This window comes from Netta rufina, assembly GCF_964035555.1.
Source record: "Netta rufina genome assembly, chromosome: 7".
In the NCBI taxonomy this organism is placed as follows: Eukaryota; Metazoa; Chordata; class Aves; order Anseriformes; family Anatidae; genus Netta; species Netta rufina.
The window spans coordinates 17,292,613-17,306,367 of record NC_140130.1 but is presented as its reverse complement, the minus strand read 5'-3'; the positions used below and the strand labels follow the sequence as shown (position 1 = coordinate 17,306,367).

Below are 13,755 nucleotides of genomic sequence, written 5' to 3'. Positions count from 1 at the left end.
TGACTCAAAAACCTGTTAAAGTGAAAAAATGCCAAAGACAGGCTTGGTTGTGTGTGTTTGTGTGTGTGTTTTTTTTTTGTGTTTTTTTTTTTTTTTTTTTTTTTTTTTTTTTTTTTTTTTTTTTGTTAATGTCCTCCAAAAAGGATAGGATGCAGCTCAACAGTGGTATAAATGCAAATTGAGGCCTGGATTTCGAAGTCTTTTCCCACTGTAGTGCCAGCTTTAGTGGCTTTCCTCTCCTGAATGTACCTGTATGGATCTTGAAGGCATAACCCACAGATGCTTCAGAATGCTGGCTTGAATTATTTTGTTTTTCTCTTTGTTCCCAGCCTTCTAAATGTCTTCAGAGCAGTAAAATGTTTGTCTAATGTGTCAATTTGGGAAAACAATTTTTTCTTCAGTGTACGTATGAGGCTTAGAATGCATTCTTTACATCTTGGAAGAACTAAAAATGGAAAATGTTAATGTTTCCATAGGAAATAGGAGAGGGAGTTGCATTCACTCCAGAATAGCCAGTGGCACTATTTTCTCCAGGGCTACAGGAAATTACTCCAACTGTGCAGGACTGCTCTTGGTTGATTTCTTACTGTCTTGCTTCTCCAAGTGGTACATCAGATTTGCTTGACCAGAGTTACTGTCCGTACTTCTGTTTTCACAAATTGTTGATATCAGAGATAGTATTTTGAGTTGGAAATATTCTATTTATCAGTGTTTTTTTTCTGTATAGGTGGTTGTTTTCTTGTTAAACTTTGTAGTAGTGTGTAGGAGAGCTTGAGTAAGCTGAATTTTGATACCAAATAGAGCTTTATTTGGGGCTCAAATTAATACTGTCTACTAGGAATAGATCCCAGTTCTCAGTGATAACAAAGGAGAGAGCTGGAAGCTGGGATTTGTTTACATTCACTTTATTTTTTACTATTTGGAGAGCAAAACATTCACGTAGAAGCAGCTGTTATTTTTATCTCTAAATCCATTGCTGCCAGAGTTCTTGTAGATATGAGCCCTTTTGTTGTGTTTCTCTTGAAAAGGAAATTGAGGTGTGAAAACGTGGCTGTTAACCGCATTACTTCTGATTTGTAGACGCTGAAAAATAACTTTCTGGCTTGAAGGGGTGGATTTTTTTATTTCCAAATGCAGCCTCTTGTGCGTTCTTTGCATTGTTCCTACTTTTGTTTTCTGTATTTTTTTTCTTCTATCTTTACCCTGATTGCTTTGTTTCTTTCTGTATGCTATCTTCTTGAAATTGCTCAGAACTTTAAAATACTTTACTTTATAATGAACAGTATTCCTAGTGCCAATGGGGACAGTCAATGAGCCTGGAAATATTAAAATGGAGAGTGAATATCGTCTATAGTTTTATCTATTTGTTAATGATTTCATAGCTTTTGTTAAAGTAAGTGTTCTCAGGATCTATATGTCCAGATAAAGCTACCATCAGCAAATGGATCTTCATCCTGTGCAGGTAAAATAGCACAAGGATACTTTGAAACCTTTCCTTATCCAGTCAGTGGGAAGCTTCTTCATATGGAAAGGTAGAATTACAAGAACAGTCGTGTAATTGCTTTAATGGTTCTGTTCTAAATGTCCTTTTCTGTTACCTACTTGAACATAGCCAAGAGGAGTTAAAGACTCCAGCAGTGCCCATTCTTCCATCTGCTTGGTTTGTGTTTGGTTTGAGCCAGCTCATTAATAAATCATTAACAGCGCTTTAATTTTTTTTTCAGATGATGTAATGCAGACTACTTACTGTGAAATTGACTTGGACAAAGGAAGAAGAGATGCCTTTGTGTATGCTATCAAAAATCACTATTGGTACCAGATGTATATTGATGACTTGCCGATATGGGGTGAGTGATGTGCACTAACAACTTGATTGCAGCTACAGGATGACAACCCACTGTGCTAGTGGGTTTTGTGAAGTTATCGATGAATAAGCTTCATTACAAGAAACTCACAGGCATGTAGAATTTATGTAACCAAATAATACAAATGAGATAAAGGGTTATTGCTTTGAAAGAAGAGATGGGCGACAAGTACTAACGAATTACACAAGCAGCGAAAGCCAGTTTTGTTTCTCAGCTACTGATTTAATAATACTAAATTCTTAGGGTTGAATTCTTTCAAAGGTTCAAGTAATGATAATTAGATAGGTCAAAGATAAGGTCCATGTTAGCGTGTGCACGAATCACAACTTCTGTAAAACATTGTCTCAGTGTTATTTTGGTAGTTCCTCAGTGTGTTAATAACACAAAATCTATTTGATTTACTTATATGGTAATCTTGTGGCTTTTAACAGCTTTGCATGTGCAGTCAGAGGTTATACGGAATAGTTTAATTTCATATGTTCCTGTGCAGTTCTTAAAATTGATCTTGCTGAGTATTATTAATCTGGTCTAGAAGTGCTTGTGTGTTGTATCAGTTTTATGTGGCCTTACTGCCATTGTCTCATAAGCTCTCTGTTATTGTCACTCCCCTGTACCTAGTCACAATCCTAGTAAAGAAAGCTCTGCACATTACACTTTGTACTTTACAGTAATAGTGATCAACCAAACATCCCAAACTCTAACCTGCCTGTTGTTGATGTAAACTGAAGGGAAAGGAAAAGCACCACAAAACTCTGTTACAGTAAGGTTTTTGTTGCCTGCGTTACGAGAAAGATATGAAACCCCACAACACCTACAAAAATACAATTTAAACCTAATAGTAGAAGTCCTTCGATCAGTAGTATGCTGAATGATGCTACCCGTCATTTCTCCATTCTGACAGAAGCTGGGTTTCTTTTTTTAGCTCTTCCTTACAATTTCAGTTGTTTTTAGAAAGTAACTGACTCTTGAGTCCCAGCCAGAAATGCTAGAGCTTTATTTATCTGTTAGTCAGGAAGTCTCTTACTTTTTTATTTTTATCTCTTTTATTTAAGAGATGCATTAGAGTGTCTGACAGAAGGACTTGTACCATCTTAGTTCTTTTCAGCTGGTTTGCCTAGGGTGTGTAACAGCTCTGTGACAAGGTCCTAATTAATCAGTAGCCTTTACTGTGCTTCTTGTACAACTTCTGGAAGGCTTTTTTAAAAGTATGCATGAATGACAGTTATTGCTACAATATTTTTTAAAATGTTTTTGACCTTTCAGAAGGAGGGGGAAAAAAAGCAATAGATTTTCATAGATTGGCGGCAGCTTTAGACTGCCCAAGGGTGATGGATGCTAAGCCGGAACCATGTGTGGCTAGTCTCAAAAACTTTTTTTGACTAATTTTTCTTGTTTTGTTTTTGATTTCTTTTTGTCAGCTCAAATACTGAAGAGCAAATATACTTACTAAACTTTCCACAAACTTACGGTTTTAATGATCTGAACTGAAAAATCCATTTTAACGTGAATCTGGTGTTCTTAATGTTCTTCAGTATTGTGCTCTCTGTGTGCTAGAAGTCATTCCTAGTGCTACAGCTTACAAACACACGGGCTCTGGGTATCATCTTCTCTGGGCTCATCCAGATAGTTTTGTAGTGCTCTCCTGTCTCCTGAAAACTTGAGTTAAATTCATGTTGTGTGTTCTTCATGGTTTTCCACCTTAGTAAGGCTTACTAATGTCAAAGTCAGTGTGACATATGCACAAACATTAATGTTAGACATTATCCTTAGGAAGTCCTCAGAACACACAGTAAGGAGTACTCTACTTTCAATAATGTCCAGGTGTGAAATACCTTTCTTAGCAGTTGGTGACTTAAATTAATGACCTCAGACTGGTTTTTGAAGGCTTTTGAAGGATTGCACTTTATGTTTTGACCTGAAAAGCACAGCTAACTCTTTTTAAGTGCATTCAGATAAAACTGATCAGTTTTCTATTTTCTCCTGTGCTGCTATCCCGCAGTGGAGTAGCTGGGCTTGTCTGTTTCAGGACATCTCCTGAAGTATATGGAGCAGTGTATGAGTTCACTCCTTCAGGTGCAGCAGTTGATCAGAATGTCCTTTAAGCGGTGCAGATCTGTAGTGTTGCAGTTTTGGATACTGCCATGGGAACAGATGGTGCGCCAGGTGTTAGGCTGTATGGCATAGGCACAAACTGGCAAACTGCTTCATGCGTGTGGCATATACGAGGCAATTCTGACAGATGAGCATGAGTAAAAAATACAACAGAAAATACCTCCTTGAAAAATAAAAGTGCATGTAACACATAAGTGCCATTCCTTCACACCTGCTTCTTTGTTGTAACCTGTTTCATGTCCTTCACCTACTTACTCTCTCTCCCCCTCCTGGTCTTTGTATATCCTGGGTGTTTTTATTGTGGGTTTCCGTCTTGTATGTCATCTTCTCTATGATGTTCTTAACATTTAAAGATAATGACTGCTTGTTTTCTTTCAGTGTACTTCATTCTCTGGAATTTTTCTATAGTAGATTATTCATTTTGCAGTAAATTATTGAAAAATAACTTAATCATGGCTAACAACAAGTGAGCTCTGCTTCAGGAGCTTCTGAGCAGTGGTCAACATTGGAGGTGACCAAAAATCTTCAAGTAAATGATTTTTTTTTTTTTTTTTGTGAAAGTAACAGAGAGAGTAGTTAGGAACTGTGTTTTTTGGGAAACTATCAGAAACTTGTGTGCAAGTGAGAGCAAAAACTGTGTTCTGGGGGATCAACTAAGGAGCAGAGAATGAAAGCAGAGTTCTGAAAAGGAAGGGGAGTGAGTGAAGGGATAGACTGAACAAGGAGATGAAAAAATATGGAAGTCTGGGACTAGCTTATATTCACAGAATTTAAATTTGTGTTCAGTTAGTTCTTCTTCAGGTGAGAAGTCCATAAAGAAGTCTATTAAATCAGAGGAATTGTCACTAATTCTTTTGTTGCTTGTGCAGTGTTTGTAGCTGTGTGCTTTGATGTTTTAATGCTGCTGCAAAGGGCTTCTTGCAGGTGACTTCAATACATGGACCACACCTTCAATCGCAGGTGATAGAAGGAATATAAGGTCTCTGTGTTCTCTTTTTACTGTAGCAATATTATTTTATAGCTGCCAAAACTTTTGTAATCTGTATTTTTAAGCATAATTACATTACTTTTGAAAAGCATACCTGTAATAGATGCTTAAACTCGTTTCCTGTACAGGTATTGTTGGAGAAGCAGATGAAAACGGGGAAGATTATTACCTTTGGACTTACAAAAAACTTGAAATTGGTTACAATGGCAATAGAATTGTGGATGTCAATCTGACCAGTGAAGGAAAGGTGAAACTGGTGCCAAACACAAAAATCCAGATGTCGTATTCAGTAAGTAATCTGGTGATGCATGTGTAATAAGAAACTTCACATGGTAAAAGAGCTTTAAAATAGTTACTTGTGTACCTACAGCTATGTATGGCTGTAAAGTTATATTAGAGGAAGATGTGTCTTCACTAATTCAAATATTTTTTTCATTACTGAAAAATCTCAGTAGGTTTATTAAGAGTATATGTAAAATGAGTGTTTTTGAAGTACTTCAAACCTACCAAAGCTTCTATAGTCTGAAGAAAAGTGCTTTGGTAGGAAAGGAAGATGTCCAAAAAGATATGGAGTCTAGAACTGTAGAGGACCCAAAAGAAGCTACACAATTCCTTAATGTTTGGAACATCTGCAACATAAACTTGAGCTGGATTCTGAGCTAGGAGCAAAACCCACTATAAACCTTTGTATTTTGCTGGCAGTTAGTATTAATGCTTACTTTATTTTGCAGTTGCAGTAGAAATTTATCTTATTTGTATTGCCTTATTTATAAAGTTTTCTTTGAAGCCTTCTGCTTTTGTATTGAATTGTTATGATAAAAGGTAATGAATCAATTGTGTTTGCTGATCTGTGATAATGATTTATTTTTTTTTCCCTTTCTTGATTATTTGACATTACTTAAATCTCTAATGGATTACTTCTCTCACGTTCACCACACATATACAGAAACTAGTTCTTAATGCATCATTTTTCTACAGAATGTTGAAGTAGATGTCAGCATAAGATTATTTCAGAGAATATTCTTGCCGCTATTATATTTGCCTTATTTTGAGTAAGTTGTACTGTTTGAAGCACAGGTAGTTGTTTTTAATCTGTGCTTTCTCGAGTTAAGTTCCTGCTGCAAAATAGGCAGTAGAATTTTTGCAATTTTCTGTTTCAAATACCACCAGCATCATGAAATCCATTTGCTCTCTTAATTTGGAGCTGGACAGTGCTGAGTAGCTGTCAGCAATTAAAGTAGCATTAGATGTTTCTTTTAAATACTTTTGGTGTACAGAGCTCAAGACTTATCTTCTCATCTCTTTTGGCACCACTGGACAGTTGCTGGGCTGGCATATGTGTGGTGTTTGATTCATGAGTTGTATCTGGTGGACTTAATCTAAGCAGTGCTACTTAATGGCAGATGCTGTAATGAGAAAGGCGTCTACTTAAAGCAGTGCTGAACAGTGCTCAAAGTTTTGAGCTGTTAATCTTGAACCATGATGTAATTTGAATTGATAACATTAATATCATACCCCAGAGTGCGTATAATCTCTTTCAGTTTTAGTATGTCACAGGACTGTGGTGAGTGATAGGGGTATTCAGCTATGCTTGTAAGCTTTCTTCTATAGTGAGTAAGAAAGCATCTTCTAGAAAAGATAGATGCTTATTGTGTATTTAAAATATGCAAAACAGAGTTGCATTAGTTTCATGAACGATAAAAATCATGATGTTTCTTAATCTCAGCATGCTTTTGAAAAAATATTGGCGTAGATTTATATTTAATTTCTGGAATTGCATTTAGAAATTGAATAAAAACAACCTAGTGAAGGATTCTGAAAAATACTTTTTGTACCATATTAGCAACTTCATCAGCACAGTTAACACTTCCAAATCCAAAGCAGTGCTTTGTGGAGCTTAGGGAATAATAGACGGCAGTAGTATATGGTGCTACTCTGTGATAGTATGGCCATAAATGTATACTTTTGCAATTGTTTTCAGCCTTGTTTATTGCTAATTGAAGTGTTTACTTTGCAGAATGATGTGGCCTTAAAGATTTTAGGTGGCAGCTTTTTAGCTTGTAGCTTTCAAAATTTTAATGGCTGTCTTTTTTGGGTCCACCTTGAACCCTTTTATCCAGTTTCCATCCAGGCTCCTTGTATCTCAGTTTATGCCCTTCTTATTTCTTCTTAGCATCTGTTTTAAATCTTAATTTTTCTCATCTCCTTCACTTCTGCTGGACTGCTTCTTTTTTTCTTTGGCACTGTACTCAGAGAATTTGAGTACAAGATGCTGATGTCATTGAATACCAGTTTCAGTGCATAGCAGCAAGACGGATTTCACCTGCTATGGGGGTAGCAGAAGTAGAGGAAGTTTTCATCACTCATTGCAACACTGGTAACGTTCTCCACAAGCCTCTTTCTGTACCAGTCAGTACGTGGAAATGTTGAGAAAGGAAGCCTGCAGTCAGAAAGCAATCTTCAGAAAAACATCTAAACTGGATGATTTAAAAAATTTGTTTTGAGTTTCTGCATGTGGGTATAACTGAATATTATAACAAGCTTCTCAAGTGTAAATTTTTTCTCTTTTTAGGTGAAATGGAAGAAGTCAGATGTGAAATTTGAAGACAGATTTGACAAGTACCTTGACCCATCTTTCTTTCAGCACAGAGTATGTACTGTTCTAAGACAACCTTACAAAAGAACCCTCTAAAATGGGTGTGTTAGTTCAGAAGATGTCATGGATTTTTTTTTTTTTTAATGTTTGCTCCCATTACTGTTCTTCTAAGGAGAAAATGAGTCAGGGCGACCAGTTTGAAGCAAACAGTGATGAATTTATTTCTGGACCTTACATTTATTCCCTCAGTGTCTTGGTTGTATGGTGTGTTGTTTTTTTTTTTTAATTGCATTCTTATTTTAGGTTTGAATTGTCTTCTACACTGAGGCAGATATATATAATCACGCACTGTATTGTTAAACGTCCTGAAATCACCCATCACCTTGCTGTTCTGAATTTCAGGCCAAAAGGTGGTTTGCAATTTTTAGAAAGGAACATTTTTGGGTTTAGGGTTACTTTTTCTTTAAATCGCTTGCCTGTTGTATGCTCTGGCAAGCTGGCTTCTGCCTCCTTTTCCCTTTGCACATTTGTGAAATGGCATTTGGTGGCACAGAGGTGGGAAGCTGTACTTTTTTAATATAAAAACATAATCTGAAACAATCACACCTAATCATAAAGTGAACTTTGGAACTCTCTCTGAATAAAATCTTTCACAAACACTTTGAATTTAATTCTTTGATTGAAACATTGGCCATCCAACGTGTTTTCAGTTCTACAAAAAGCTTAATTGTGCTGGATTCCTTAAACTCAATATTGCTGTGTTGTAAACTGCTTGAGAATTACAAAATTAACTTAATTGAAGTAGCACTCTTGTACTTCAGTTGAAGTACAGTAAGCAATGTAGAAGCTTTCTATGTAGAATCCAGGACTGCAACAACAACTCTTTTTGAACAGACCTGAAGAACCTCAGTTGATAAGGCATAGAGCTACTAGGCAATGGAGTGTTATTTAATAAAATAAAAAAAATCTTCAGGTTAATTATTTCCCCTCTTTATTGTTCCTCATGTCTTTCTGGCCTGTACATCTGAAGTTTTCATCCCATTCAGCAGCTGGCAAAGAAATGTTCCTCTATTTACTTGATGTTGTGAAATTTAATTCTTGTTAGTCTGGTGTATTGATGCAGACTGGAGCCTACTGGACTGCTGTATTAATGGTAAGGTGTTTTGGGACAACAAGAACAAGACAGGCAGGTCTAAGAATGTATGTTTTAAATGGCAGCTATGTTGCTTAAATAGGGTGGCTCCAGTTTTCTTTAGTGCTTCAGTAAATGTCTGCGTGCAAACTTCAAGTGTGCAGCAGATACTAGGCAATTCAAGTAGATACGTTCACATGCTCAGGAGTGATGAAACTTCAGGGACACAGCTGTATAACTCCACTGCTTGTCCGTTGAATAACTACAACTGAATAACTACGGTATGTACAGTTCTGACTGAAGTAAATGCAAAGCAAAAAGGATTAGCCCAAACCAGTTGATAATAACAGTTGTGATGGTTTAAACCTATTACTGCAGTCTCCTTAAGGGTTGTATACTGAGCTACACTTCTTGCTAAAATTAGAAGTTTTACATTCTGTTTGGAGCTTGATAAAAAATAGAAAGCATGCTTGTCAGAGGCCATACTTTGGTCCTGTGCAAAGGAAATGTTTGTTGGTTTTCTGATTGTGAACATACCTTTTCCTAATGCAAACCTCTTTAGGAAGATAGCAGTACATTGTGTTGCCTTTACTTTGCCCAAGGGAGCATGCATGGAGTTGTTCAAACTTTGCTGGTGCTCAACTAAACTGTGGTACCTTGGTCATGGGGAAGTTTGGCTGTTGAAAAGCTTTGTGTGGTGTTTCACAGGCCAGTTTTAGTGGGGCGTAAGTGGACTATGCAAATCCAGTGTTGCTTACATTAGTGTTGCTTACTTAGCTAGTACTGATAAGTTGTTCTGTTAATCAGTGATATACCTGTATTGGAACAAATCTGAAACACGTTTATGGTTCTGAACCTTCAGGATGTGTTTTCTTTTTGTAGATTCACTGGTTTTCAATTTTCAATTCTTTCATGATGGTGATCTTTCTGGTTGGCCTAGTGTCTATGATATTAATGAGAACTTTGAGAAAAGATTATGCAAGATACAGCAAGGAAGAAGAAATGGATGATATGGTAAGATCTGCATTGACATTTTTATTTCAGGCTTACTAATTTCTCTTCATATGTTTATGGTGTTAGCTGCAATTGAATGGCTTTCTTTGGGTAGACAGAAAACTCCCCACATGTGTCTTGGAAGTGTTAATGGTTTTCTTTGTAACATGCTCCTACTCTGTTAATGTTCATACTCACACTTAGATTAAATGGGGTCCATACGGACTGTGTAATAGAAGCCTGCTTTTACTTCTAAGCGCTTCAGAAGATTTTGGAGGCAGGGAGGGAATCTAATAGAATTTACTGCATCCTGCATTTAGATGGTAATTTTTAGCATCTTAATAAGCATCTGAAGAGTAAACATCTCGCTTGAATGCATCGAATCTAGAAGGAAAGTCATGCTTACACTTGAAGTTGCTTTACTAAATCAAACCTTTAATATGTGATTAGCTTGTGTGTTTGTCATTGATTGTGATGACTAGACTTAATTTTTTATTGTTGTTGTTGCTCCTAGGACAGAGATCTAGGTGATGAGTATGGGTGGAAGCAGGTCCATGGAGACGTTTTTAGACCATCCAGTCATCCTCTAATCTTTTCATCGCTTATTGGTTCTGGTTGTCAGATTTTTGCTGTGTCTCTTATAGTCATTGTCGTTGCAATGATAGAGGATTTATACACAGAGTAAGTGTAATTATGCTGTGCCTCCCACATATAAATGATTAAATGAACAAAATAATTACAAAAATTAATGTCTTAACTGGTCTGGAAAAAGTGTTCAAGGGTTTTTAGCAAATTATCCATAGTAGTATCTAGGGGAGTTCTTTTAAGATTTTGTGACATTTTCTTGTACTATTGTCACATGACTTGATCTCCTTTAACTTTGTTAAGCTTTTTCAAGTGACATTATGAAACTGTAGTTTGCTCCTCTGCAGCATTGCTGGTAGATTATTTGGGAAATAAGTGTTAGAAGGTACTTGGTTTCACTCCTGTTTTCATCTGGAGTGACAGCATTTTCCTGTGTTACTTTTTTTTTCCCCGTTCTGTAAAGATTGTAGTATGAGTTTACTGTGACAATGCATTAGGTCAATTTTATACACGACTCTCAGGACTAGAGATTTAATCTCTTACATTTTTTGAATTAGATGCTTCTCAGCCAGTGTTGCATGCAAAGTTTCCAACAGCAGGTGGTCTTTGGTCCTGACTGGAGGCAACTTTCTTAAAACAAGCTGTACTCCAGTTTCAATTTAACACACCAATTATGGTTCACCTACTTTTCTACCTTGCTTTTGATTTTGGAAACAGGAGAAAAGTTGTTGTGTTTTTTTTTTTTTTTTTGTGTATGAGTTTTTTTTCCCATTCCCTTGCATATATGTCACCTGTAACCATTGGTTTAGCAAGCTGTAATACTTCTGATACACCACTAGAGAGAACTCTTGTTTTTGAATTTAGCTGCCTTTTAATGCCATGTTTACAGATCTACTCTGTAGTCAGTATCTTGGCATATTTTAATTTTTCATAGGGTGTTATTCTCTTTTTGGTGCCATTTGTCATATTTCTGGGTAGGATTATATACACTTTTTAAATTGTACAGCATATTGGCCCTTTAAGAGAGGGATTGAGACTATTGCAGAATGATTGTGCACTATAGTGAAGCTGTACGTTAACAATAGCAATTGTAAAAGGCATCGGAACAATAATTTTAAAAATTATGTATACTTAATCTTTTATTGCAATAGGTCTCTATTACTTTCCTAGTGAATTCAGTTCTGTGTGTATAAATGAGCACTTGACCAAACCTCATACAAAGAATTTGTATGTTGAGGAAAATAGCAGGGCAAGCTGGAAAATGCTGTAAACCAGAAGTACAGAGTGATTGCCTATCAATGTTCTTCAAGTCTTTTAAAACTCTTAGAAGTCAGGCACCTGATACCAGCTAAAAGCCTCTCAATGGAACTTGATCATGTCAGCTACTAATTTATTAATACTGGATTGTATTTTGAGCAACTTTGCCATTAGAATATTTAAAACATAAGTGAGTAACCTTTGAGAATAAGAAATTTTGAGATAATTTTAGATGAGCATCTGCTGGTCACTTTATGGGTAGCCTGTGTTTACATGTTACTTCAAATTGTGCTTGATCTTCTGGGTTTTTCTGTGTGTTTCCAAAGTGGCTTAAATCAGGAGAGCTGTTAAAGCTGGTCTCTAACTTTTTAAAACAGAAAAATGGTAGCTTTTTCAATACAAAATATATCAGTTTTCTTAAATAGAAATGTTTATTTTTTTTAACAAACAAATGTTACTGTACTATCCCTTTAGAGTGTGTGTGACCAGAAGTATATTTACTTAGTTTGCTTATTCCAGTCATGAAAAACGACTGAGATTGCTTCTTTGAGTAAGGCAGGCATCCAGTAATTTTTCTTCAGAAGCCAAGATACCAATAGTCTGGAATCTCTCAGAGCAACTAATGGGGAGATAATACAGCAAATTGAAATTCTTCTGCTGCTTTTTGCTACCAAAGGATAGCAGAGGGATGTGGGGAAGTAGCTCTATTTATGAATAACATGTCTAGCTATTCTTAGATATCATTTTAAAAATGTGTTTTGGGATGGTTTTTATAATTTAAAATTATTAGCTTTTGCCTGTAAAGATTCAGAAGATATGCCAAAATGAGTGCTTCAACACTTAATGAGGCGATAATTTCAAAATATCTAAACTCTTCTGATTTGACTACTCCATGCTGATTTGTGGCTTCATTATAGTTTCTAAATCAGGTTTTCTAATTTTCTGTAAGATGAACACTTCCAGTCTTACAAGTTAATTTCTGAGGAATGGCAGAAACATCATTCAGAATTGGTCTATTTTTGTTAACATTGGCCTTGATACTAAGCAAAGAGTAACTTTTATCTGCAGTAGTTGAATCTTATGCTTAATATTAAATAGTTCTTAATGCAAATCAAAATGCAAGTGTATTTTGGTCTGAGTTGAGACTTTGTACTTAATTCCACTGAAAATTAAATGCAGATTAGGAAAGAATGTTGTATGCTGCACCTCTGTTTTCCAGATTGAATTAGATTTGTCCAGAAGCTTTGAATACAAATAGTTCTCATTTTTATTTAGGTTCAGCAACTTATACACTTGATTTTTAATTTTATATTACATGAAACTACAGGTTTTTATTAACTTATAATAAGCTAAACTTGCACACTTTACATTTCGCTCTAATACTGTTTGCTTTTCTGTTTCATTTATTAAATCACTTCTTGCAGGAGAGGATCAATGCTTAGTACAGCTATATTTGTTTATGCTGCAACATCCCCAGTGAATGGATATTTTGGAGGAAGTCTTTATGCTAGACAAGGAGGTAAATTGTTTTCATGTTTCAGCATTTTTGGTACATTGTTAAATGGAAATGTTTTCTGATTTACACTGGTATAGAATATCTTCATGGAGTTAGGCCATTCAGATGGAATCCATTAAGGTAGAAAATATTTTGAATATATAACTTTCATGTTATTTTCTATTCCATATTGTCTGTGTATTCTAACTACAGATAGCTGAACTATTTGGTTAATTTAAAGGTAATAAGTACTATTAGAGGTAATAAGAGCTATTAGCAGTTGTATCTTTTATGAATTGCTTGTTATACTCTTTCATATAGTTATGCTTGCGTCATGACATCCAGAGAGTAGTGCAGTCTCTCCCTCTTCTGTAACGTATGCTGTTAAGCAGCTCGCGTCATCTCCAGATGACTGCTACATAGCCCTCCTCAGTGGGTACTGTTGGGTTTATGTTTACTAACACTGAAAGGATGAGTGTACAGTATCTACTAGGACATTAATTATGAGCAGGGAAAAGTGTTTATAGCAACTTTTTGAAGAAGATTCTTCTCCTTTTCAGTATGTGCTCTGCTTTGTACATACCAAATAGAAAATGAGTATCGGTAGAGAACAGAAACCCAACAAAAGTGACATAACAGATTTGGACAGTGTGTATTCAAGTGCTTCCTACCATACCTCTCTGAGTTCTGACTAATGGCATCCTTGTAGTTCCACTAGCTTCATCCATTCCC

General features: G+C 35.9%; 1 protein-coding gene across 1 annotated transcript in view; it reads left to right on the top strand.

Annotated features, from left to right (window-relative positions):
* Nucleotides 1-13,755, top strand: part of LOC311211330 (transmembrane 9 superfamily member 3-like) — a gene marked incomplete at its 5' end in the record, with an annotated part of 42,930 nt that overhangs the window by 13,144 nt on the left and 16,031 nt on the right. The window contains 6 exon segments of the mRNA XM_084289979.1: nt 1,725-1,847; nt 5,094-5,254; nt 7,538-7,615; nt 9,576-9,707; nt 10,201-10,367; nt 12,953-13,047. Coding sequence (XP_084146105.1) covers nt 1,725-1,847; nt 5,094-5,254; nt 7,538-7,615; nt 9,576-9,707; nt 10,201-10,367; nt 12,953-13,047 — 756 coding nt within the window.